Below are 24,858 nucleotides of genomic sequence, written 5' to 3'. Positions count from 1 at the left end.
TTTACATTCTGAGCTGAAAACGTCTGCAGTTTAATTTTAAATTTCCGTACGTTCCAGCTTTAATGGTTTATTCATACGAAAAGTAATTTCCGCCACGTAACCTTCGGGTTAGCTGGCTATGAAAAATTGTGGTTCGCGATGAGATTGAATTGATAAGTCGAAGTTTGCCGTTCAATGTAGCTTAGCTTTTATAAATAATTAGGGCGTATTTTATTATAATTAAAGCACATAATAACGGGTTCTTACCGCGTTTAAATGGGGATATGAGACTCCCGATATTTCGACATCGTTGTGCGTGATCACGGGAGCGGCAAAGAAAGAGGGTAGACAGATATGTCTGCCCGTAGACAATTATGGATCTGCTTACTCCAGTCCAATCTCATCAGTCATCCCGTGATCATGGCACTTGCAACGGTGTCGAAATATCGGGAGTCTCCCATCCCTATTTTGAACGCGGTAAGAACCCGTTATTATGTGTTTTAATTAACGTTACTTGATGTTTTTATGGGGTACAAAATTGCCTATTTATCCCACTAGATGTCGCTACTGTTGAGTGTTCTTAAATTTTGAGCTTCTAGTTTTTATCGTCATTGTTAGCATTCCTTAAAATATCATTTTAGATTTGAAAATCGAACGTAAGCATCGCCGGCAATTGTTTTCCAGCTGGCACGCCAGTTTGCTTGGACAAGTTTTGCCGGCAAATTGAAGACTTCTACGATTTGAAGCGAAGAAGTATTGAGTTTGCGAGTCTTATTTTTTTATACGTAAGTAGGTAACTGTTTTAGGGTTTGATTTTAAATTACACAAAGTTATAATACGTTTACGGAATAACAGTGTCATTTTTTGTAAATTAGTTTAATTTCTAATTTTTATGTTCCTTATAGGTATTACGTTTTATTGTGGATAAATTCTTAAGAGTAAGATATCAATTCGACGAAATCGCAATAGCAGTAAGCCATTCTAAATGTTTGAGAGGAAATCCTTAGCGGGGTGAACAGATCCTCAAGTAATTAGAAGACAACTTACAGACACTTTTGATACGCACGTATACAATTGGGTCTTTAAAGGCTGTTAATATTTCATACGTATCTTGTAAAGTTATTCACATACACTCATACACACAAACACACACACACACAGACACATCACATCGTTTTTAATTATTAAGACAACCTACTTATCTTAGCGCTCTAACCTTTTTAGGTTATTATATTTAGGCGGCCTTATTGCTCTGAAGCAATTTCTTCCAGGCAACCACTACCAGGAATCTAGTGAACAAAGGCCTAATTCGCACAGAAAATACCAAAACTGAAAAAAATATAAAAGTTCAATCCAAATATTCGAACGTTTTTCCAAACAGATGGTACAACGAACTAACTCAATTATTGCAACTCGACTTAATGCGGACTGACTCGAAAATGAACTGTGAAATTAAAATCAGAAAGAATTTAATATTGCACATTTACTTTGTACCAACGCACACAGCACATACCAAACGTTCTAACTCCGGATTGCTCATTCGTTCGAAAGCGTTCCATCGGATGCTTTTCTGCATAGAACGAAACGTATTTCAAAAGTAGGTCAATCAAAATTCACGCTTGCATTTCTGTTGCATGTTTCATGGAGGATGTATGATGGCTTTGTAGTATGGCGACTACAAAGGGACTATGTTGTCTAGGTAATTATAAGTGTCGTGCATGTTATGTAGCATAAAATGTTATAAAAAATATTTAATTGCACGCACAGAAAATACAAGATGCAAAAACAAAAGAGAAAGAAATAAATATAATACTTTACAGCGTCTTATTTTTTTATACTCTAGATCATCATCAACATCACAAATTTAAGAGCCACGCTCTCAAATTTGTCTGCCTTTACCTTCGGGGATACAGGCGTTGTTACTATGGAGAGGCGAGGGATGATTTTAGAGAGAGCCTTTGTCTTACTAGATTTTAATGGAATTCTCGGGATGTCAAGAATCTGTGCGCGTTAAGTAGGTATATACTCATGTCCAGTACAGTAGACAATAATCGCCACAAACCCCAATATGTAGTACCCTAATAGTGTCATTTCAGACAATCGACATCAGCAGCCACAGATAACATTTTATCGCTGTTGTCAACCGTATTTTACACGACATAAAACGGTTGAACGAACTGCACAGTGGGCCGAGCAATTAATTGCCGTCAAAAAGTGCCGGTTTCCGTTACACGAATAAACCGCGTAAAATAACACCAGGCTAATAAATCGCATAAAATGGACCCTCGAGAGACGCGACATAGCAACACTGCCCGCTTTTTTTTCTAATTATATTTCGTTTTGGCAACATTTGTCGGCGCTTCGCTGCGCTGCTGACTTGGCGGAAGCACATTGCATGTTATTTAGTTTTGATTGTAAAGTATTAATATCGAAACATTGACATTAGGTGACGTGTGAATCCCATACAATTTATTCGACTGCACTGACGTTTTTCGTAATCGATTGCAGCTTGGCTAAGGCCCCTGGTGTGGTTAAGAACCTAACCAAGTTAAAAAGAAATTAATGAATAAGTATAATTGGAAAAAGTTGTTCTAATATAGCCAACTATATTGTTAAAATATAGCCCTTACATAAAGAACATTAGTGCAAAGCTGTGGCCGCAACGTGGCTGTACCATAGCATAACCTCAAATACTAGAATCAAATGTTATAATAAAAACAAAAAATATGCAACTAGTTTCAACGAAATAAATCAAAAGGTAGGGTTTTATTCGTGGCGAAGACAGGTCCAATTTGTTGCTAACAACATTCAACATTGTCAGAAGTTTGGTTGCATGTCCATGCAACTACGAAGTTGCCAACTGTAAATAATAGCGACACTAATACACTGCATTTCATGTTTAACAAAATATTGGAATACTTGGAACTGTGTCTGTTCATTGACATTGCCAATTTTGTACGACATTCAGTTAAAAATTAAATCAAATTTATCCCTAAGCAAATTATACGTTTACATACTTTGATGGCATTCTACAAAATACAAGAGCTTAAGATAGATATTACATGTTTGTAATGGAGGATACAAAAATGTTATATATAAATAAACACACACACACACATCTTATCTCATAAGTATTTCTCTTTAACTTTTATTTAAACTTTGATTATTATTGTTAAAAGAAATAAATATATATATATTTATTTATTTATTTATTATTTGGAAAACCAACAGCTTACAAGACAATACAATTTAGATTCAAAAATAGAAACAAATAGCCAATTACAGGTTTTCACCAAAAAAAAACATAATAGGTAAAGCCTGCTGCTGGTGGCTGACAAAAGATTTGTCATCATTACGCTCGCACAAATCGTCACGCATTACGCTTATATATACTATCAAAGTTTTAATAGCAATTAGGAAGAGCGGGGCTTCCTGACACAGATCTTTACATGAGGCTTATTAGGAAGTCCCAATAACGGTCATATGTTTGATGTATTATTTAAAGCAAATAAACTATTTTGATTTATGATTTTGATTTTTGAATAAACACAACTCCGACTCAACGACAAATATGGCATTTTATAATTTTGGTCTTTACTGAAGTCGACATAATACAACTTCGACGTTTTCAGTATTTTATTTGAACAGGGCTTTGGGCAATATTCCACTGGCTACGCCCCGTGCAGCCGCCGGAATATTCCCGTTAAATCGGCAATTCGCACCACTGGGCGTGAATTTGAGTACGGATCGTAAACGAATTTACTACTCAAATTCGAATGAATAATTTCCTATTCTGTGCAGTATTTGTGTGAAATATTTCGTTAGATGAAATGTTATGAATTACTGAGATTTTTTAGCCCTATTTTGGAGTTTACATACTTATTTAAGTAATCGTATTTCGTATTTCAACTAACTAAACTTACATCGGTTTTTGGTGAATAATACTCTGTGCACAACAATAAGTATCTAAAAGCACTCAAAGCTTTTGAAATCAATTTTTGGCAATAATTAAACTCTTCAATGAGCGCTGTGAGCGCTAATGTGCAAATTGTAATAACCCCCTATTTTCCCACTCCACCGCGCTCCATCGCAGTCCACCCTCGCCCCACTACGTCCCTCCACCGCCGCTAATGGCAAACAAGCTCAAACTAGAAATGAGCGACAAAATTCAATACTACTTTACAATCAATTGTGTATTATAATAGCTTCTGATTTGCATTCGAATGACGAAAATTGATTTTATGAAATTTAAACGTTTATGTAATTTATGTTTAGAATTCGAAAGATTGATAAGACTTTAAATATATATGTATTGTAAATAAACATTTAACGATACATTGATTTGTTTTATTTCATGTTCATATAGCATTTATTACTTGAATATTCGAAAATACTCCATTGGCGCTGTTTCTTCTATTTTATAATTAGAGAGAAAATCATTTTATCATTCACTTATATTTGACAAGTTTATAATTTATAAATAAGTCCAAAAATATATTAAATCGTTGGTGAAAAATGTAAGAGCAAAACGAAGTCCTATTTATTCCAAATAACAATTAAATACGAAGAAAAATTAAATCCGAGAGAACTTTAGAAGTTCAAGAGCGGCCAACAAAAGGCTGGGGGCGATTTAACTCCATTGAAGTGTGTGAGCAAAGTTGAAAGTCGCAGCAATACTTTGAGAAGTCGCCGAGTAGAACGCCCGCGACTTCAGAAGTCTACTTGCCTTACTGTAGTCCGAACTTCGTGACTTGCCAGTCAATAGAAAACTTTTTTCAATCAAATCCCATTTCAGTTCGTATATTTGTAAGGTAAAAAGTCCAACACGTAAACTCACGCCTATTTCCAACTGAAGTAAGCAGAGAGTGCGGAATAAAAAGGTCGAAATGTCTTTTTAGTCATGGGATATGAACTAATTAGTCGTTGTGGTTGTATTTATTTTTTAAGTACTTAAAAGTCATAAAACATAACACAGAGTAGGTATTGTGAAGTTTGTGTATTTATGGTTCGATTATTGAGAGAAAGATTTTACACAAAATTATCTTTTTTTTCTGTTTCTTTATTTTTGTTTTTTTTTTATCTTATTTTTTTTTATTGAGTGAGAGGTGTGTCAGGATCGAAGCAAATGGAATTCTATAGTCTCTGCTTACCCCGGTGGGAAATAGGCGTGAGTTTATGTATGTATGTAAGATTTTACAGTCTTGTTCTACAGATTATAAAAAAAGAAAATCTCGTCGTCCTGTTACAAATAATTTGTTGCCTCGTATATCGTTACACTAGATTGTTTCCCTTTGCATTGAATATAATTTTACCTTTGTGACTTCTTCAACCGTTGTTAGGTTACCATTGCAAAGGCTTTTATTTATATTTTATGATAAAAGATCAAAGTTGGCAATCGACGCGGAAAAGGGTTTGGAAATCAAGACCGGTAAACGGCAAACCCCGGACAACATCAAAGGAACTGGAAATGTTTACAAATTCAGTCCGGGTGTACCCCGGGACTACTGGCGTAATCCCACATAGTCATATGAGACACTTTTCACGAAACATCTACAGAATTGGTATAGTATAGTAATGTGGTGAAATAGGAATTTAAAATGCTCTTTGTTACCTAATTCTTTATTAAGATGCGTAAATTATTCTTTGATCATTTTAGATTGGCTTATTTTTATAGATTAATCGTAGTGTGAATCTTGTGTTGCTGGTGGATGGAACAATGAAAGTGTCAACGCACATAGAACACAGATACCTACTTATTAGTATAGTAAGTCTCGGAATGTTATTTAAGTACCTACCTACCTTAGTCCAATTCCAATGTTGTTTAAACTACTTACTATATTATGAAATTGATTGTTTCTCAGTAAGCGAATCAAATGTATTCTTTTGAGAAATAAAGTACCTTGATTAGCATTTCACAATTTACTTTGACCCAGTCATCTACCCAACTTGGCTTGTATTCTTGTATTGCCTCCACTCCGCCGGGATCATAGAAATACTCTAAGTTAGACTCCCTTGTAGTTTGGTAACGCTATTCCTCGTCAAATGATTGTTCTAGGTCTTCTTGGATTAAATTTGTTGGATTGGATCCGTTATTGTTATCTTGAGTGCTCTGTTAGTTTTGGTGGTTGTTATAGTCGATGTATGGTTGATACAGCTAGTGTGTAATTTTATTTTTGAGTGTGTTTACGAGTTTATATATTATATTAGATGTCTTGATGTCGTGAGGACGCTGAGTGAGCTTGTCTTATCTTTTCTTTTTCTTGTCATTTTGTATAATGTGATGTTATTGTTATAATTTCTTTCTTAACTTATATGAAGGTTTTACAATAAAAAGACATATTATTCTCTACTGTTGTTTATTAAGGCTCAGAGAAATAAATAGTATTATGTGCAATATGAAGTTGAATTTAAAGTTATGATTTACATGCGGTTCATTCTGTCTGTGCTCATAAGCATGACGTCCCTGTAGGACCAGCGGACCATCATGTCGGAGTCCAACATGGTGAGGTCGTCGCGCTTCATCACCATGTCGGTCATGTCCACGTCCTTCACCGCGTTCATCGTCGTCAGGTCCTTCCTGTAGATCTTCACGTCGTGGAACTTCATGTTCGGCGTGAAGAACTTCGTCACGTCGATGTGCCTGTCGAACGGGAAGCCGAGCGGCATCGTGTCGATACAAGTCGTGAAGTAACACACGCGGCGGTCCTTCATCATGTCGATGTCGATCATCGGGAGTACTAGTCCCTTGCGGACTGGAGTCACGATGACGAACAGCTGCATATGCATGCCTCCGAGCATACCGAGAGGCAGCAGCAGGCGGTGCGGGAAGCCTACGCGGGACTTGAACCACCAGTGGTCGACCATGCGGCCGCTGACCACACCGGTCGTGTCCATAACCTTATCCCAGATCATGCGGGTCATCGGCCTGTCTCCGATCACGTTGTGCATCTCCATTGAATTGCGGACGATCGTGTTCTTACCGGTGTCGAGTTTGTACAGGAAGCTGTCGATCTCGAACATGTCCATGCGCTTGTCGTTGATGCCGATGAGGCGACCCATGCAGTCGAACTTGGGACCGAGGAAGATGCGGACAACAGCGTCGACAGCCTTGTCGGAGACCACGTCGATGGTGACTTTGAAGGGGTGATTGTTGAGGCGGCGCTTGCGGCCGATGAAGACCATGTCGGAATGCTTCTTTTTGAGCTCTGCGTCATCCAGCCACATGGCGTTGGTGATGTCGACATCGTACTCGTCCATAAAAGTAACCAGTTTGTCGGTGGTGATGCCCTCGACCTTGATGCCTGGGAAGTCGAACTCGTCACGGGTGTACACGGGCAGCATCTTCTTGAAGAGGACGAAGCAGTCTTGGATGCGCTTGAGAATCCTCCAGAAAACGGGGTCACGCAAGCAGGTCGTGTACATGTCTAAGGCGGTGGGGATGTACGTGTACCTATTGAACAAATTGAAATAGTGTTTAAAATTACGTTCCCAATATGTCACCCACGTTAAATATTAATTGTAAGATACATAATGGTATATACTCACTTGTCCTCGTTGTACATGCTGTATCTCAGCAGCTTCTTGAACATGGTAACCAGGTTCAAGAGCTTGGCGTCGTCGTGGGTGAAACCAATGCCGCCAAGGATCAGTCTAGCTAACAGTTCGATGTCCTCAGTCTTCTTCAGGGTGATGACTGTACCGTCACGCTGTGAAAGAAACAGTCAACCATTTTATAAACTGTTATCGAAAGTGTCAGCCTAAGACGCGAATATTTTCCGTAAAATACTTACTAGCTCAATCTTGCCCTTGATGATGCCCTCGCGGATGAACCTCTCGAGATCTTCAATCAGCAGTTTCACCTTGACGTTGTGCTTGGTGAGGATCTTGACGCGGTTGCTACGGACGGGCATCTCCCAGCCATTGTGCAGGCGCAGCTTGGGCCAGTAGCCTTCCTTGAGGGTCTCGTGCATCTCCAGCATCTTGATATCGCACATGCCGCGGGCCAGGCGCTCCAACCGCAGACGAGCCAACAGTTGTTGATACACATACATGACAACCTCACCGCGACGCTCCTTGTGCACGCCGTATACCTCATTGGTCATCCAGAAGGGGAAGTTCATGTGCAAGTAGTACATGAAGGTGTTCAAGTCGATATCCTCTCTGAAGTAGCAGAGTTTGTCCTCATGAGTCAAACCTTGACGGACTCCCTTGCGCCAGTCAATGACGACGAGGTTCTTGTCGGTGACCTTGATACCGTAGTAGTCCATCAGAACGGGATCGTGCATGGCTTTGGTCATCTTCATGATGAAAGCCTTGTTTATGATGTCACTGTCGACGAAGAAGTACGGGTAGATCTCGTAAGGGGCGGGGAGGACGATGCCGCGGCAGTCGGCACGGTGGAAGCAGCAGCATGTGAGCGCGTAGACGAACATGCCAGGGTTGATGCGCTCGCGCAGCCAGCACGCGGTGCGGATGAACACGTCGAAGTCCTTTGCGTAGTAGAGGAGCTTGAAGACGCGGATGGCCTCCATCAGGTGACGGTCGTTGGTGTGGACGAAAACCTCGCCGCGCGGGAGCATGCCCATCTTGTACATGTGGATGAAGTCCTTGACCACCTCCACCTTCTGTAACAGAACATCGAAACGTTGAACTCGTTTAATCATACAACGTTTTTTTCTTTTTAGTCTTGTAACGTGTAACGTGTGGTGGCCAGATATCCGCATATATGTATCACGTTTACGGAACGCCGTAATCACAGCAAGACGTTCTTATATTTATCTTATTATTATTAATACGACGATTCAGTTAATAGTACCATAGCCCCAGTGGCTTTTTTTACTTCGGAGTGTCCACCTTTATCTGTTTATATTGCTTTTATGTCTGTTTTCTATTGGGTTTGTTGTTTGCGCATCTTACCAGGTACATCTCGTGGTTCTCCTCGATGACCCACTCGCGAGCCACCTCGCGCACATCATCGTACATGGTCGGCTGCAGGATGTGGTTCAATAGCTTCATGATGCACAGCTCCTTGGTCTTAATGTCTGTCGTCACTGTTGGGTGAACAACAGATATAAATTATGTGTAAATTGTTTGCTATTGTGTGACAGCTTTTAGTGTTCTGTTTCGGGGTGAAGCCGTTCGAGAAAAGTTTACAATATATAAAATAGGTCTTTACAGGCTACAAATAAATGTCGCCAGAAAAATAACTTTTCTGTCAACTTAATTTTTGCCTCGTGTCGGCATTGGGCCGCAATTAAGTAATTACTGTAGTTATTTTAAGACGTTCCATTTCTAAAATCTAATTTAGCGGCTGTCTTCAATGTAATTACAAAGTAAGGGACCACTCCTTAATAATAAAGCATATTTCAAATACATTTCAGGGACAAGTTTGAGCTCTTTGAATACAAAGTTATTAAATTTACTTAACGTTGGATTGAAACTACTTATGAATTCTACTGGACGGAAGGTTCGAGATTTGTAGTTTATAGTTGTTCTGGAAATGTTCGTTTCGAACATCTAATTCCGCCATAGGGACCACGACACAAAGCAAATAGTGACCAATTTGAATATTCTCTATTCGAGATTGGGCTATGGATACAAATGGTATATTGCTATTCAACATAGTCAGGTTGTTATTGCCTAACTTCGACGTCTATCGTATTCTCAATTAGTATATAGTTTCTGATCACAAAAAAATACCGGAGTTGATATTTTAATTTCTTTCTTTTAAGTTTATGCACATTTTCTTACAATTTTGAATCTCCAAACACAATCAACGTTAGGGCTATGAGTAAATCCCTTAGTTGGAGAAATTATATTTATTATGGTTATTATATTATACAGCTTTGAAAAACTGCTTTGATATGTCAAAACTTGCAAAGGATTTATGACTTACAGGTTTTGGTCAAATTCTAATAACTCGTTTTAGAGAACATGCAAAATTAAATGTTTCAAACTAGTCCCACAATAAACGTTGCGACAAATTAAAGTGACAAAAGCGCTAGTAATTCGGACGTTTGTGACAATGCAGTGTAATAGGTAGCTATTGTTCCCATTTCATCTGGTGATTGAAGAGGTCTCCTTTGTCCGGCTAGTTATTAATGGACCCTTTGTCGCACGTAGAACAAGGGACGTGTCAACTTTTTATTTTTTTCGTCTAGTCTGGGATCTATTTGATCTATATTTTGTATATTAAAAAGTATATTTCTAAAAAGACAGTGAATTATTCAAATCCGGGTAGAGCATATTACTTATTATGAGCAGTTTGAAAATGGAAGAAGAGATATTGTGGTTAGGAAGGTCATAGTTAGTAGAATTCAGTGGCCTCTGACCACCCTACGGGAAGTAGGCGTAATCTTATGTATCTACATATACTATAAAAATTTGAAAGAGATGGTTTAGAAATTTCGATAATTTAATGCCGCATTTTGAACCTTTAAAATGGTCCTGTAAAGGGGCCCATATACGGTACGATTCGTCTCTACGATCGATCTGATGAAAATCGTGACGATTGATCGCATCGCAAATGACGCTCATACACGAACCGATTGGTCGTAATAGTTTTCTCATATAAATATTTTAAAGGAATATCGAATCGTTGATCGTAAAGAGCCATACACTGTCAATTCATCGTTACGATATTCATGATTGCATGGGTTTTTGTTGCGACCTCCGATATCGTCTTCGATGAAGTAAATCGTTAACGATCTTGATATACACTATCGATTCGTCGTTTCGATCGGTCTGAAGCGACGAATCGTACCGTATATGGGGCCTTTAAAGAAATAGAAGAAAAATATCTCACCAAGGGTCTCCTTGCCGATGAGCACGTTCATGACGTCATCCTTGACCACGGAGGCCGAGGCCACGGCCAGGGCCGCACACAAGAGCACCCACTTCATCATGCTGCTCGAGTCCGCACTGACTGCATCCCCTCACACCCACCTTATATACCCTCTGGCTGCGATATCGGTGCTCTATCGTTGTTTTTGTAGCGCGAGTTGCAGGTGATAACCTTATGTTTGGGCTAGGTCGATCTTCGTTGTTGATTACACCTATTTCACAGATGCATCCGTTATATACTGATTATTGTATACTGTTTTCTATATCCGGTATTAAACGAGTTTTTTCAAATAATCAAGTAAATAATGGTGTTAATTCCTGTAGACACCATGTAATTTTATTTAAAGTTATATGTGTCATTTTCTTATCCGCCGAAAAGGAATGGAACGGATAATCGACAGGCATAAAATTTATGGAACACACGGCCAATTTTAAGCACAAATCTAAAACCATCCTATAAACATTTACATTGGCCAATAACCAGACAGTCGAGTGTTTTGTGTCGTCGTTTCTATAATAGACCAAAAACATTATAATTATGACAAGTAATAGTTCATAATTTCCCCGCTGTTTACAAATAATTCGCTTGGCTCAGTGACTGCACTTTTGCGCTTTGGTTCTACGTCCTTCCAGGTCTTCCTCTGCTAGTCCTACCACCAACTTTCGCCTTACAAACTGTATCTGATACTAATGCTACAATTTTCGTTGTCCGCAGACATTCCGACATGGGTTCCCGTTCTCGCCGACCGCGCTCGCCTGGGACCCCATACAGAAACTACTCGCCATCGGGGACAAGGGTGGCAACCTCAGAATGTATCCTTTTCAAACTTTTGTTACTTGTATTCTGAACTGAGACATCTGGTAAGTCTAATTGATGATAAACAAGCACTCAACTTTAAATACTCATAAATAACCCAACTATGATTTCTCTGGGACGTGGTGCTCGAAAGGGCAGCTACACACATAGTAGGGCCGGCATGAATCGGCACAGTCGGACTGTAAAAATCGAATATATAATATGTAGATGCATGTTCGAGATGAATTCATGTAATTACATCGGGTCGGCTTTGTTGTTCGGCTAATACTGCCGAACAGACTATGCCGGCCCGACTATGTGTGTAGCTATCCTAAGAGAGTGTTGTGATGTCGAGAATTCAGAAAGGGATGCTTATTTATTTATTTTTATTTATTCACAAAGTGGTATTATAATTATAGCGATTGATGAATGTGGAGGAAGCAAGAGAAGTGTGTCAGGATCGAAGCAAATGGAATTCTATAGTCTCTGCTTACCCCGGTGGGAAATAGGCGTGAGTTTATGTATGTATTATAATATATACATAACAATAGTCTCGCCAAACTGCAGAGGCAGTTTGTATGTATGATATATCTCGATTTTTTTCGAAAATAGTGACCGAATCCGGACCTCCAGATCGTGAGCCCAGCGCTCTAACCACTAGACAACGAAAGCTGTTGACCCGACCACACATGAAAGATTATTTACAAACCAGTATAACCTCAGTGTGATAAAAAAAATATTATCTGCGCCATCTCCTCCTACAAGGGTAGGTTGCACTCCAACTCAAACATACGTCATACTGTCACTATGGAAACTTTTTAATGTGAAACGATTTCATTGCGAAGAGATAAAAAATACGATAATACCTACATTGTTATTATCTTGTGACCTATGTCTCTTTCTCGATCACCTATACTGATACTAACAATACATAGTATCAGCAGGTATATACATACCTATGATGTTATCTCACAGGGTGTAGAGACGACGCGAACACATAGCATATATTTTTCTTTTTTTGAAAATTGAATAATACTACGTATAGATCGGTAACTCTACAAAGGGCCTCTGTGGTCCAATGGTTGAGCGTTGGACTCACGATCTGGAGGCCCCGGGTTCGAATCACGGTGGGGACATATCAAAAAAATCACTTTGTGATCTATGTGTCGTAGAAATGTCTATTCTATGCGTGATTAGAAGTACATAACATAAGCTCACGACTGTATCCCAATTGGGGTAGTCAGAGGAAATAGATTATGAGGAGAATTGGAAGTTTTTAATAAGAAACGGCGATTCTAAAATTCTTCTTCTTCTACTAACCCACACGGGGTTGTGAGATGGAATACCAACCCCATCAACCCTGGTGTCAGGGTTACTAATGAGCCGCCAAAGGCCCCTGACATGGCTCATGTAACGACTACTTACTTACATCACTAAGTAGTAACCGGGACCAACGGCTTAACGTGCCTTCCGAAACACGGATCAATATACTTTCGGACAATCAGGTGATCAGCCTGTAATTTCCTAACCAAACTCTCTCTCTCTCTTTATTGAAGAGCTGCTCTCTTGTCGGTGGAGTAATCGTCATTCCTCTCTTCTTCCCGCCAAATCCTTCACCTCCCGATACGACACGACCTGCACCTTTTCTTTTATTTGTTTCATGAATAACCAAACCTAACCAAACTAGGGATCACAAAATGATTTTTGTGATATGTCCCCACTGGGATTTGAACCCGGGAAGTCCGGATCGTGAGCTCAACGCTCAAACAACTGGACCAAAGAGGCCGTTATTAAAACAAGTTCCTGAGTAAGTAAAGTCACCTTCTCGCAATCACCTGTTGTTGTAGGCACCGTGTTTATCTCAAATTAATTTGTCGTGTTTATATTTTTACCAATTTGTTTATATTAATTACATCACCCGATGTTTATAGACGAATAATTCGCTGGAAATAGATACTAGTATCCGTTTGTGTGTATGTATTACAAGTGGAAGGAAGATGAGAGCCGTGGCACAGTTAGAATATCGCTTCTGTAAAATACCGGACCTGTCAAATGTTCAGTTTAGACACACCCCGGACACTTCATACAAACAACCTCGTTTTACATACACGCAACACATTGACGTTATCGTACACGCGCATCTGTGTGTGTGACGTCTGACGCCATACGATTCAAGTCTAAACTATGTTCGAGGGGGTGAGGTAAACCTAGCTCAGACGCTGGTGGGGAGGGGATAGTTGCCGTTCTATACGCAGTGTTATTCTTTATTCTATGGTTTAGTTCCGCTAGGACCCCACAATAACGCGCTACATTATGGAGATGATGAATGGGCGATAGAATCTACTGGTTTTCCCAATTCAACTATACAGGGTGTTAGTGACACCATGACGAATACTGTGGGGGATGATTCAGACCGTGGTTCTGAGATAATATCAAGTGGAATTTCTACTCACGAAAATTATTTTTTTACAGTTCCATACTTTTATGATGGAAAATTCCCCTTGATATCAACTCGGAATCATGGTCTGAATCATCCCTCAAGGTTTTCGCTACGATGTCACTAACACCCTGTATAAATAGATTTTGTATACGCGATGGGGTACCTATACTACCACAGTATCTATTGTGGTTTTATTGTCGTGTATGATACATAGCTTTCATACTTTAACAATAAAACTATTATTCTATAACGAAACACATACCTAATACACAAAAACCAGTAAGTAAGTAAAATAGTATTTTATGCAACAGTTGTATAAGAAGGGTCAAAAAATGCGAGTTGCGTGAGTTGCGATGTGAGCCTTGGCGAACATCGCAATAAGAGACGCCACGAGCATTTTTTGACCTAGTTATACAACGTTGCATACAATACTTTTTCTACGACGACGTAATTTTAAACGAAACACAAAAATTTTCCAACGCGCGGGAAAATGGCGGCAAATGTATACTTTTTTTTTATAGTATATCTATGGCACCAAACAAAGTAAAGGTGCCAGTTTCCAGGTCAAAAAAAAAAAAAAAACAACAACAATGCTTTTTTGGCGACATTATAGTACAGTTACACTTTGTAAACAATGCTTTTATAGGCCATAGAGCGTACACTTTTTCAAAGAGTTTAATTATGTATGTACTTATATTAGACTTTTTGGTTATTTAAATGCCAGATTAAAGTAGAGGAGTAGAAAAAAAAAAATAACATGAACATGAAGTTCAATGTTTATCCTTATCATGTTAAAGGACCAAGAACAAAGTCGCATATCTACGTCATTGTTTCTAATCTTCTTCTTATCGTGTGGGTTGTGAGGTAGAAAACCAGCCTCACCAACCCTGTTGTCAGGGTTATGATTTAGCCGCCATAGGCCCCTGACATGGCTCATGTAACGACTACTCACTTACATCAGTAAATAGTAACCGGGACCAACGGCTTAACGTGCCTTCCGAAGCACGGATCATCTTACTTTCGGACAATCAGGTGATCAACTTATAATGTCCTAATCAAACTAGGGATCACAAAGTGATTTTTGTAATTTATTCAAATCAAAATCAAATCAAATCAAATATACTTTATTGCACACAACATACAAAACAAATTAACACAGATGATGGTAGATACAGTACAATCTGGCGGCCTTATTGCTAAGCAGCAATTTCTTCCAGTCATAGGATGGGTGACCACAAAAAAAAAAGTTTTTTTATTCCCACCGGGATTCGAACCCGGGGCCTCCGGATCGTGAGTCCAACGCTCAAACCACTGGTCCACAGAGGCCGTTATTGTTTCTAATAAAAAAAAAACAAGACGTATCTGCAGCTGATGCAATGAAAACTACATAATACGTGAGACTGCAGTCGTTACCCTCAAGTTGTCTGGTTCTATAAAACCTTGACTATTGTAGTATAAGTTGATAGTGGTCTGTAAACATCACGTTACTATAGGCAAGGAACAGTTTTGAACCCATCAATAATACTGATAGCTGCGAAACAAATATGTTTTTCATATTATTCGATTGTTTCGTACTTTATTGGGTTGTTTACAACTAAGCGGTGAACTTAATGAATGATAGCGTGTTGGTCGCGGCTACTACCTTCGACAGACTCAGTCTAATGTCAGGCAGCAGAGTTATCAGTGCGGGAGACTTAGCTCTTAAAACTTAGCGAGTTTTTTTTTTTGACGTGACTTATTGTACATTTGCCGCAGATGGCATTAACTACTTAGCCGGACAAATGGGGAGCGCTGAAGGCTCTCACCCGGTACAACATTTAAGACAACAGGCCTGAGGGTGCCCAGTTGGGCGCGAACCTCGGCTCAAGGCGTCGTCTGAGAGGAAAAATATTTGAAAGAATTTATCGACCCTTGCGGGTCGATAGCAATACGCGCTGAGGGAAATCGTCGACCACGCCGGCGGGGTCGCTAAAACTTAGCGAAAGTTAGTAGTGGAGTTTGTATGAAAACGCGCCGGCTAATTTCGAACTCGTGCATACCAACTCGAATATTACAACATATTCGCGCCCCGGAATGCCCCGTATGCATCGAGTTTAAAAGACCGGGAGTGAACCAGATACCGTAGTCGAGATGTAAATGTTTTTTTTTTTAATAACTAATGTATAAACTTGCTTTGACGATGCGTACCCGCAAGACCTGTCGGTTGTGTCGATTCTTCGAATCGAAAAATAGGTACATTTTCAACCTAGCTATTTATAACGGGAAGCGATAGATTTTCTGAAACTTGCGGTGCTCGGCGATATACAGACTAGATTATTACACAAAAAATATCACGACACAACTTTTTTATTTTTGTATTTTGTAGAGGATTCCTTGAGCTTTGTCTATCTTCTCTCAATGGTAGCATTCTATAGGTTCCTAAGTATTTAATACCTATCAAACAACATGCTATAATATACTTATTGTAAATAGAAATAACAACAGCAGCACATCGCGACCGAAGTTTTCAACTTTACTTATATCTAAAAGTAGAAGCTATTAAACCGCGTTGAATGTTCCCATCAATTCGTCCATGATAGTTCCGGAGTGGAGCGCTCCGCAAATACCGGCGTGGCTTTTTAAAACCACTTTATGAGTGGAGTGGCGAGCGGAGCATCCCGTTATATCCAGTAATATCTGGTTTTATCCGGTTATGCGCGGCCGGGGCTGGATTAAACCGGGTTAAACTCGCTTTGCGGTCTCAAATCAACGGTCCAGCCGGTTGATTGAATCTTTTCAATTATCTTTTCTCTGGCTTAATGCTTTCGGCTGGATACTAATTAGTGTTAGAAGCGGCTTTGAGGTTTCATACAGAGTTTTTTTTATGTATAATAAATTATATGTAAACGAGCTAGGGCAAACGAGCTAGGGAGGTTTTTATAATACCTTTCTTATTTTTTTTAATAATGCTTAACGAATGACCAGTGGCCTTGAATACCTGGAATGTACCCTTAGGATTTAAAAGTTCCAAATACCTATTTATATTTTTGTGTAACTTTGGTTTTCTTAGTGATTAATAAATTCGAGTAAACCCATTTGCTTATTTCTTATTTCATACATCCATTCTTCTTTTCATCTTCTTCATCATCCCCTTAAATTTAAAACATTACAATACCTTCAAACAGAGGAATAAGTATATAAGGTAGACCAATGTCGCTTTCTATGTTCAAAAGTATTTGGATTGTAGCCCAAACAAATGTTCTTACTTATCAGGCCCACCATCAGATGGGAATAATAAATGCCAAGGAGAGAGAGAGAGAGAGACTTATCAGGCGCTCTTCGGAAGGCACGTTAAGATGTTGATCCCGGCCATTAGCCGTAGAAACCCCTTCACCAATCTGACCCGCAATGGAGCAGCGTGGTGGAGTTAAGTCCATGCGCCCTCTGGTTAATTAAGGGGAGGCTTACCCAGCAGTGGGACATGGTAGTCGATGGCGTAGGACATGTCACGGTCCGCTTTCGTACTATTTGTGTTAATTATGCAAAAGCCAATCTCTCTAATTATGTTTTAATGATTACTCTGCAGTAATTACCTTTCAATATTTAATATTCAGACTTCGTCAGCTCATTGACTGCGTGCTGATTGTGTCCCTGGAGAAATCATGGGATGCATTATCATACCTATGTTACACTTTGAAACCATGTCATATTGACTTTTTTGACAAATGAAACCGTAAGTCTCATTAAATGTCAAATTTGACAGTGCGACAGGGTTCTAAAATGGGTACATGATATTGCTCGTGACTGTACATTGGGTTGATGGAAAGATATATTACTATCTGTGTATACTACTGATTGGTACTGGACACCCTCAGGCCTGTTGTCTTAAACGTTGTACCGGGTGAGAGCCTTCAGCGCTCCCCATTTGTCCGGCCAAGTAGTTAATGCCATCTGCGGCAAATCTACAATAAGTCACGCCAAAAAAAAAAAAAAATTAACTGATTGGTACTGGACACTTTCAGGCCTGTCGTCTTAAATTTTATACCGAGTGAGAGCCCTCCGCGTTCCCCATTTGTCAAACCAAGTAGTTAATAACATTTGCAGCGAATCTACAATAAGTCACGTATAAAAAAAATGGTATTTTTATTTTTGTTAAGCTGTGTATCTAGCAAATCACGTGATTCTTAGAACATAGAACCTACCACCTGTTGACAAAACTATCAATCTTTCGCGAATAAAGGATTGATAAATAAATGATTGAATAGTTATAATCATCAGCCTAAAAGCGCCATTTAAAAAATTGTATTACACGGAGTAAATCCGTCTGATAAGGTTAATAGACCTCTGGTTGGACTCCAAACATCGTTACAGCCCACTTTTTTATCGTGTGGGTTGTGAGGTGGATTGCCAACCTCATCAACCCTGGTGTCAGGGTTACTATTGAGCCGCCAAAGACCCCTGTCATAACTCATGTAACGACTACGTACTTACATCAGTAAGTAGTAACCGGGACCAACGGCCTAACGTCAACACCAACCACTCAACCAGCAACAACAGCCCACTATGGATGTAATCGATTACGCAGGCCCACTAGTTGCGACCCTGTAAGGTTAAGAGGGCAGAATTTAGTCTAGAAAGTTTCTAGGGTCATGTTTGAGGGCTGAAACCTAATATTTGTTTTGGTTTGTTTATGTGGGTTCGTAATTTGTGATTAGAGAACTTTCGATGAAATGTATTTTGATTTTTTGGTTTGTGTTTTGTTGTGGAGCAGCGTGGTAGAGTATGCTCCATACCCCTTCCGGTTGATTGAGGGGATATAGGCTGTTTATGTATGTGTATTTTGTTGATTTTTTTATGGAGAAGACAAAGTTATCAAACGATAAGTTGTATAGATACGTACTTACCTTGTCGACATCATTATTAAAATACCTCAATTAATCCTAATGTGTTGGTCAGTGTCTCATCACCATAAAATATCATTCTTCTTCTATCGTGTGGATTGTGAGGTGGATAACCAACCCCATCAACCCTGGTGTCAGGGTTACTATTGAGCCGCCAAAGACCGGTAATAATAACCGGGACCAACGGCTTAACGTGCCTTCCGAAGCACGAATTATCTTACTTCTGTACAATCCGATGATCAGCCTGTAATGTCTTAACCAAGCTAGGGATCACAAAGTGATTTTTGTGATTTGTACCCACCGGGATTCTAACCCGGGACCTCCGGATCGTGAACACAACGCTCAACCACTGGGCCACAGAAACCGTTATTAAACATCATTGTAAAACTTCTTATTAAAACACAAACAAAGCCACTCACTTCAAATAAAACGTAAAAGTTGCTCTAAACACCTCCCGGCTCCCAGCTGACCGCAATTTGTCCCTCTTTCCCTCCGTCCTCCCACAGTTTAGGCAGTCGCCCTCTACACGCGATAAACTAAGCCGATGAACTGTAAACTTGCACAAATGCAAATCCCTTCTCTCATTAATAATTACACAAGTCTGGGTTATATGACAATTTACGGCAATAAGGTTAAGAAACAAAGAATTATTATAACCAGAATCAGAATCAGAATCATTTATTCAACGTAATTATCATGGATAAACTTGTTGAAGGTCAATGTAACATTTTTGAATTTACGTCATTTCGCAAGGTGTTATGGCTGAGGAGAAGAAATGACAAGAAACTGCAACAGCAACACATCTTTTAAATCAATGAGGGTACATTACAAGTTATTTAATAACTAGAGGAACACATTCAATACCAGACATTTTTATCATTTAGGTAATCATTAATCTTATAATAGGCTTTTTTACATAAAGTAAGCTTCACGTGAGCTTTAAATTTGTTCTCTGACAAATTTAAAATATTATCTGGTATTTTATTGTAAAAACGTATACATAACCCCAAAAAAGATGAATTTAATTTACTTAATCTAGAATTTTGAACAACAATTTTATTTTTATTCCTTGTATTGTAAGTATGCCTTTCACAGTTTCTCGGAAGGAGAGATACATTTTTACGCACATACATAATGTTTTCATAAATATATTGACTTGCGACCGTCAGTATATTTATTTCTTTAAACAGCTCCCTTAAAGAGTCCCGACAACGCAGATTATAAATAGCGCGAACTGCCCTTTTTTGAATAATGAAAATAGTTTCTACATCAGCGGCTCGACCCCACAATAAAATACCGTAAGACATTATGCTGTGGAAGTAGCTGAAGTAGACAAGTCTAGCAGTGGGTACATCTGTAACACATGACGGGTACAAGAAAACGTACATCTTCCTCTTATCGTTTCGATGGCATTTATTTTTTGCGAATCGGTCATAAGAAGTCCAGTACCACGGCAAATGACCACGGCTATCTCCTAAATATCACTATTCGGAAGAATTTCGGAGAAACATTTTCTAGTTTCACCTTAAAATTTAATTTTAGTAATCTTTATTACTTATTTATTTATTATAATCACCTTATTATAAAAGTATTTATTTATTTATTAAACTTAATTATTTTTGTATTTATTACTTACTGTTTAGCCCCGTCGAACCCGGCTTTATTGATGCGTTATCACGGCATTGTTTTATTTCTGTTGTTTATTTCTTTACTTTTATTTATTTTTATTTTATTTATTTTTAAAAAAGGTACACCAACAGCTTATTTAATAAAACATTAAATAAAATAAAAATTACGTCAGTAATTAGACTGTTACATAAGCCAATTATAGGTGCACACAACATTTGCAGTGTAAGACAACGTAATCGTTTCGTAGATAACTAAATTATACAGATATAATTTGTATTAAAATTTAAAATAGAAATAATTAAAAGAAATACATTAAAAATATATATTATGCTAGAGGACATAAATATTTATAAGTTTTATCCTTATACTGCCTAAGAGAATTGAAAAATGCTTTCTCTTTGGGTCAAATGTTCTTTTATTAAGTACGCTGACAAAAAGTACTTTAGAACGCGATTTTCCGTAGTCGGGTTTTAGTATTTAAACTTATATTTATGATCATTAATTTTGCATGGAAGTAAGGTACATACTCGCTTCAGTTTGGGTGGGGACCAAGCTTACCTTACCTCACCCTTCGTCATGGCTATTAGAGTCCAATTTGCAGAGTGGGTTCGTTTGACCACACCACACTGAACCGCCGAACCCTAATTAAAAGGCTCCTAGCATTGAGTCACTCCTGAGTGGGCAAAAATTGCCGGGAATAATCCGATTATTGTGGATTACTTTCGGCTGTTCACTTATGATTACGCGTGGATTTAATTAAACTTATCTACTTTACTAACGTAGGAATAATCTAAATGTGAGTTTTAAGAATTGCACCGACAAATTTTTAATACTATACCTATCCGTATAGGTAGGTACCTACCCTAAACTAGCAGCGCGCTATGTTGGCCTATTTTTATTAATAACTACATTAAAGAATAGGCTGATCATCCATCATCATACGTATCATTATCCACCTTAGGACTATGTATCGAAAGTGGCTGCAAATAGTTTCTTGATTATTTGTAGTTCTGCCCACCCCTTCGGGGAATACGGGCGTGAGTTTATGTATGTATGTACATTAAAGGACTAAATATCTGTACTTTATTGTCAATAGCGAATAATTCATAAAATTTATATTCGAGAGTTATAAGTATAGTGGTAGGAGGATTTAGGAAGAGTTAATGGTAATAGTAGAAAATGTAGTATCTATTGTAAATAGGAAAATTAACTATTATAGTGGATCCTGACAGGGCAGCAGTAACTGTCAGTACTATTCAGAGGCGGAGGATAAGAGTCTTAGTACGGCTTTTAAATATACTAGAGTCGCCATCCCACTAGCGTCAGACAGCGTACTGCGACGCGGAAGGCAAGAGGGAAATCACTGCTCTATTTTTCCTTAGAAATGTAGCATGAAGAATGCTCCACCGACAAGAGCGTGGCTCTTAAATTAGTGGTGAAACTATTATAATAGTACTAACGTAAAAGACATTTTCATAATTAAAGCACATAATAACGGATTCTTACCGCGTTTAAATGGGGATATGAGACTCCCGATATTTCGACACTGTTGCAAGTGCCATGATCACGGGATGACTGATGAGATTGGAGTGGAGTAGGTAGATCCATAATTTTCTACGGGCAGATATCGGGAGTCTCATATCCCCATTTAAATGCGGTAAGAACCCGTTATTATGTGCTTTAATTATGATAATAACCGCGTAAACTTAAAACAATGTATAAGACATTTTCAGCTAACATTCGCTTGCAGATTTCATCTCTATTAATTTGTTTCCTTTACTCTATCTCGTACACACGTTGCTCTCAGCAACATGTTATCATAAAGGCTCCACAATACCCCTGACTCTTGTGAAGTCCCAATTAACGGGAACGTTAGACAATGTCCCGTCTTGTGTGCTGTATATGTCCCGCTATTAGTCCCGCTGAGGACAAAGCAAACAAAGGTTTGTCCCGGTAAAGTTACCAACTAGCGAACGCTTCTAACGTTGCTACTGGTGGCGTTAAATTGTCCAAAATATCTACGTATATTCAGTAGGTAACATAGTCACACTTTGAATCGTCATTTCTTATATAAGGAACGTCTCATCCGCTTAAAACTTCTGCATACATAATCATTAATCAGCAGTAGCTTTCCTTGAGTAAGTATTTCACTTTGGATTGTGGGCCTTTTTCTCTTCACTTGGGGATTTCTGACTGGAGCTGCGTGTTTTATAGTCTTCACGGCGACCTCAGTCTCTTCTCTCGTGCGCTCGAATGTGACTGGCAAAGCCAAACCACATTGGAGGCAGAATAGCTGTCCATCCGAGTTGAAAGTGTAGCTATATATGGGTTTGGGACGATTCTTGCGTGTTTGGCGTTTTTCGTCGAGCTCTTTCAGACGATTTTGCTCGAAGTTGGTCACTTAAAACAGCAAGGTCCTCCCAGCGTTCAGTGGAGACGTCGCTGACCGTCAGGTTACGTTTCAAGACGTCCTTGTACCGTAGATATTGCGTGTTACATACATACTGACCAGTATTTACACCTACGTAACCTGACCTATTGTCTTACCTGCGCAACCTTGTCTTTCACAGCTGAATAAGACCTAGACATACCTACACGACCCCAGCTGAGTATCAGATAAGGCCCCGTTCCCACGAGACGACACGGCCGGACGACCGGACATCCGCATATCCGGCGCCGGATCCGCCCGTATTATCAGGCTTCAAACAATCTGTAATATCTTTAGTAGTTAACGTGGGGGAGGCGGTGGGTGTAAATTATTGTTTGGTATAATATTTGACCTGTTATGTGAGAAGGACATAATATACGATTACTCTAGCCATAGAGGCAGCCAATCAGCTCGCGACACCAAACACTTCAGGACCCCGATACCGACCCCGCCGGCATGGTCGACGATTTCCCTCAATCAGCGCCTATCGCTATCGATCCGCTAGGGTCGATTAATTCTTTCAAATATTTTTCCTCTCAGACGACGCCCTGAACCGAGGTTCGCGCCCAACTGGGCACCCTCAGGCCTGTTGTCTTAAACGTTGTACCGGGTGAGAGCTTTCAACGCTCCGCATTTGTCCGGCCAAGTAGTTAATGCCATCTGCGGCAAATCTACAATAAGTCATGTCAAAGAAATAAAATAAAGAAGACCTGTTATATGACGATGCAGGCAGAAAATCGTATGATAACTCCTCCGAACGGCTTTTAGCTTTTATTTTTAAACCTAGAGGAAAATGTTTTACGTATTTGTTTTTTTCTCTTATTTGTTAAAGTTCTTTGTGGAAGTAACTCAAAAATATCTTTATTCGTTAGGGAACACGCACCTAGTTACACTTTGAATCGTCAATTTGTACATATAACCTTATCAAGTCTATACTACTACTAATCGTGTGGGTTGTGAGGTGGAATACCAGCCTCATCAATCCTGGTGTCAGGGTTATTATTGAGCCGCCAAGGGCCCCTGACATGGCTCGTGTAACGACTACGTACTTGGATCAGTAAATAGTAACCGGGACCAACAGCTTAACGTGCCTTCCGAAGCACGGATCATCTTACTTTCGGACAATCAGGTGATCAGCCTGTAATGGGATCTCATAGTTATTTTTGTGATATGTCCCCACCGGGATTCGAACCCAAGGCCTCCGGATTGTGAGCACAACGCTCAACCACTGGACCATGGAGGCCGTTATCAAGTCTATGTCGTCTATGGTTACTTCCTTCATAATAAAACCATTAGGTATTCCAGAAATCTTACTTTAAAAAAATTCCATCGCTTCACCAGAAACATCCCCACAGACATAACTGTAGGTAGTGTAATGACTCTCTGCCAGATGTGATGACGTCACATAGATAAACTGCCTCTGAGGGACAAGGAGGTATTTCCCTCCGGCCACATTCCCTCTGGCAAGGTTCCAGTCCTCCACACCACCTGCGACGCAGCATTGTATATTACATTTGTCACGTCGAGATTTGTACAATTTGTAATGAAACAGTTGAGTGAAAATAATCGCCTTTTTAAAATGATATGCGCTTCTCCCCTTCACCTCCGTTCTCACGTCTAGAAAAAATAAATGCAAATAAAGAATATTGAATATTGAACTTTTTTATACCATTTCAGTAGACTTAAAAATATATTTCAAAGGAGAATCTATCTAGCTTTGCTAGAAATTCTACGGTTTTTTAGATATTCGGAATAATCTGATCATTTAACAAGTGTCTAAAAATGTCTTCTTCAAAATGAAAAACTATCTCATGCCTCCCCTACACAATTGGTATTCAAATTGAAAAATATCTTTATTCAGTAG

General features: G+C 39.1%; 2 protein-coding genes across 7 annotated transcripts in view; one reads left to right on the top strand and one right to left on the bottom strand.

Annotated features, from left to right (window-relative positions):
• Positions 1–24,858, top strand: part of LOC126371440 (syntaxin-binding protein 5) — a 376,707-nt gene that overhangs the window by 261,130 nt on the left and 90,719 nt on the right. For all 6 annotated transcript variants that reach the window (XM_050016735.1, XM_050016730.1, XM_050016729.1 and 3 more), the window contains exon 2: positions 11,537–11,634. In XM_050016735.1, coding sequence (XP_049872692.1) covers positions 11,537–11,634 — 98 coding nt within the window. The remainder of the gene's footprint in view (positions 1–11,536; positions 11,635–24,858) is intronic.
• Positions 6,319–10,889, bottom strand: LOC126371456 (basic juvenile hormone-suppressible protein 1-like). Its single transcript, XM_050016759.1, has 5 exons — positions 10,784–10,889; positions 8,896–9,029; positions 7,770–8,603; positions 7,525–7,685; positions 6,319–7,429 (listed from the first exon to the last, which is right to left on the bottom strand). The coding sequence occupies exons 1-5, from the start codon at positions 10,881–10,883 to the stop codon at positions 6,400–6,402; spliced, it is 2,259 nt and encodes a 752-aa protein (XP_049872716.1). The 5' UTR covers positions 10,884–10,889; the 3' UTR covers positions 6,319–6,399.

Source organism: Pectinophora gossypiella, chromosome 12 (genome assembly GCF_024362695.1).
Source record: "Pectinophora gossypiella chromosome 12, ilPecGoss1.1, whole genome shotgun sequence".
Lineage (NCBI taxonomy): Eukaryota > Metazoa > Arthropoda > Insecta > Lepidoptera > Gelechiidae > Pectinophora > Pectinophora gossypiella.
Note: the sequence above shows the minus strand (reverse complement) of the source record. Positions and strands in the feature narration are given on the sequence as shown.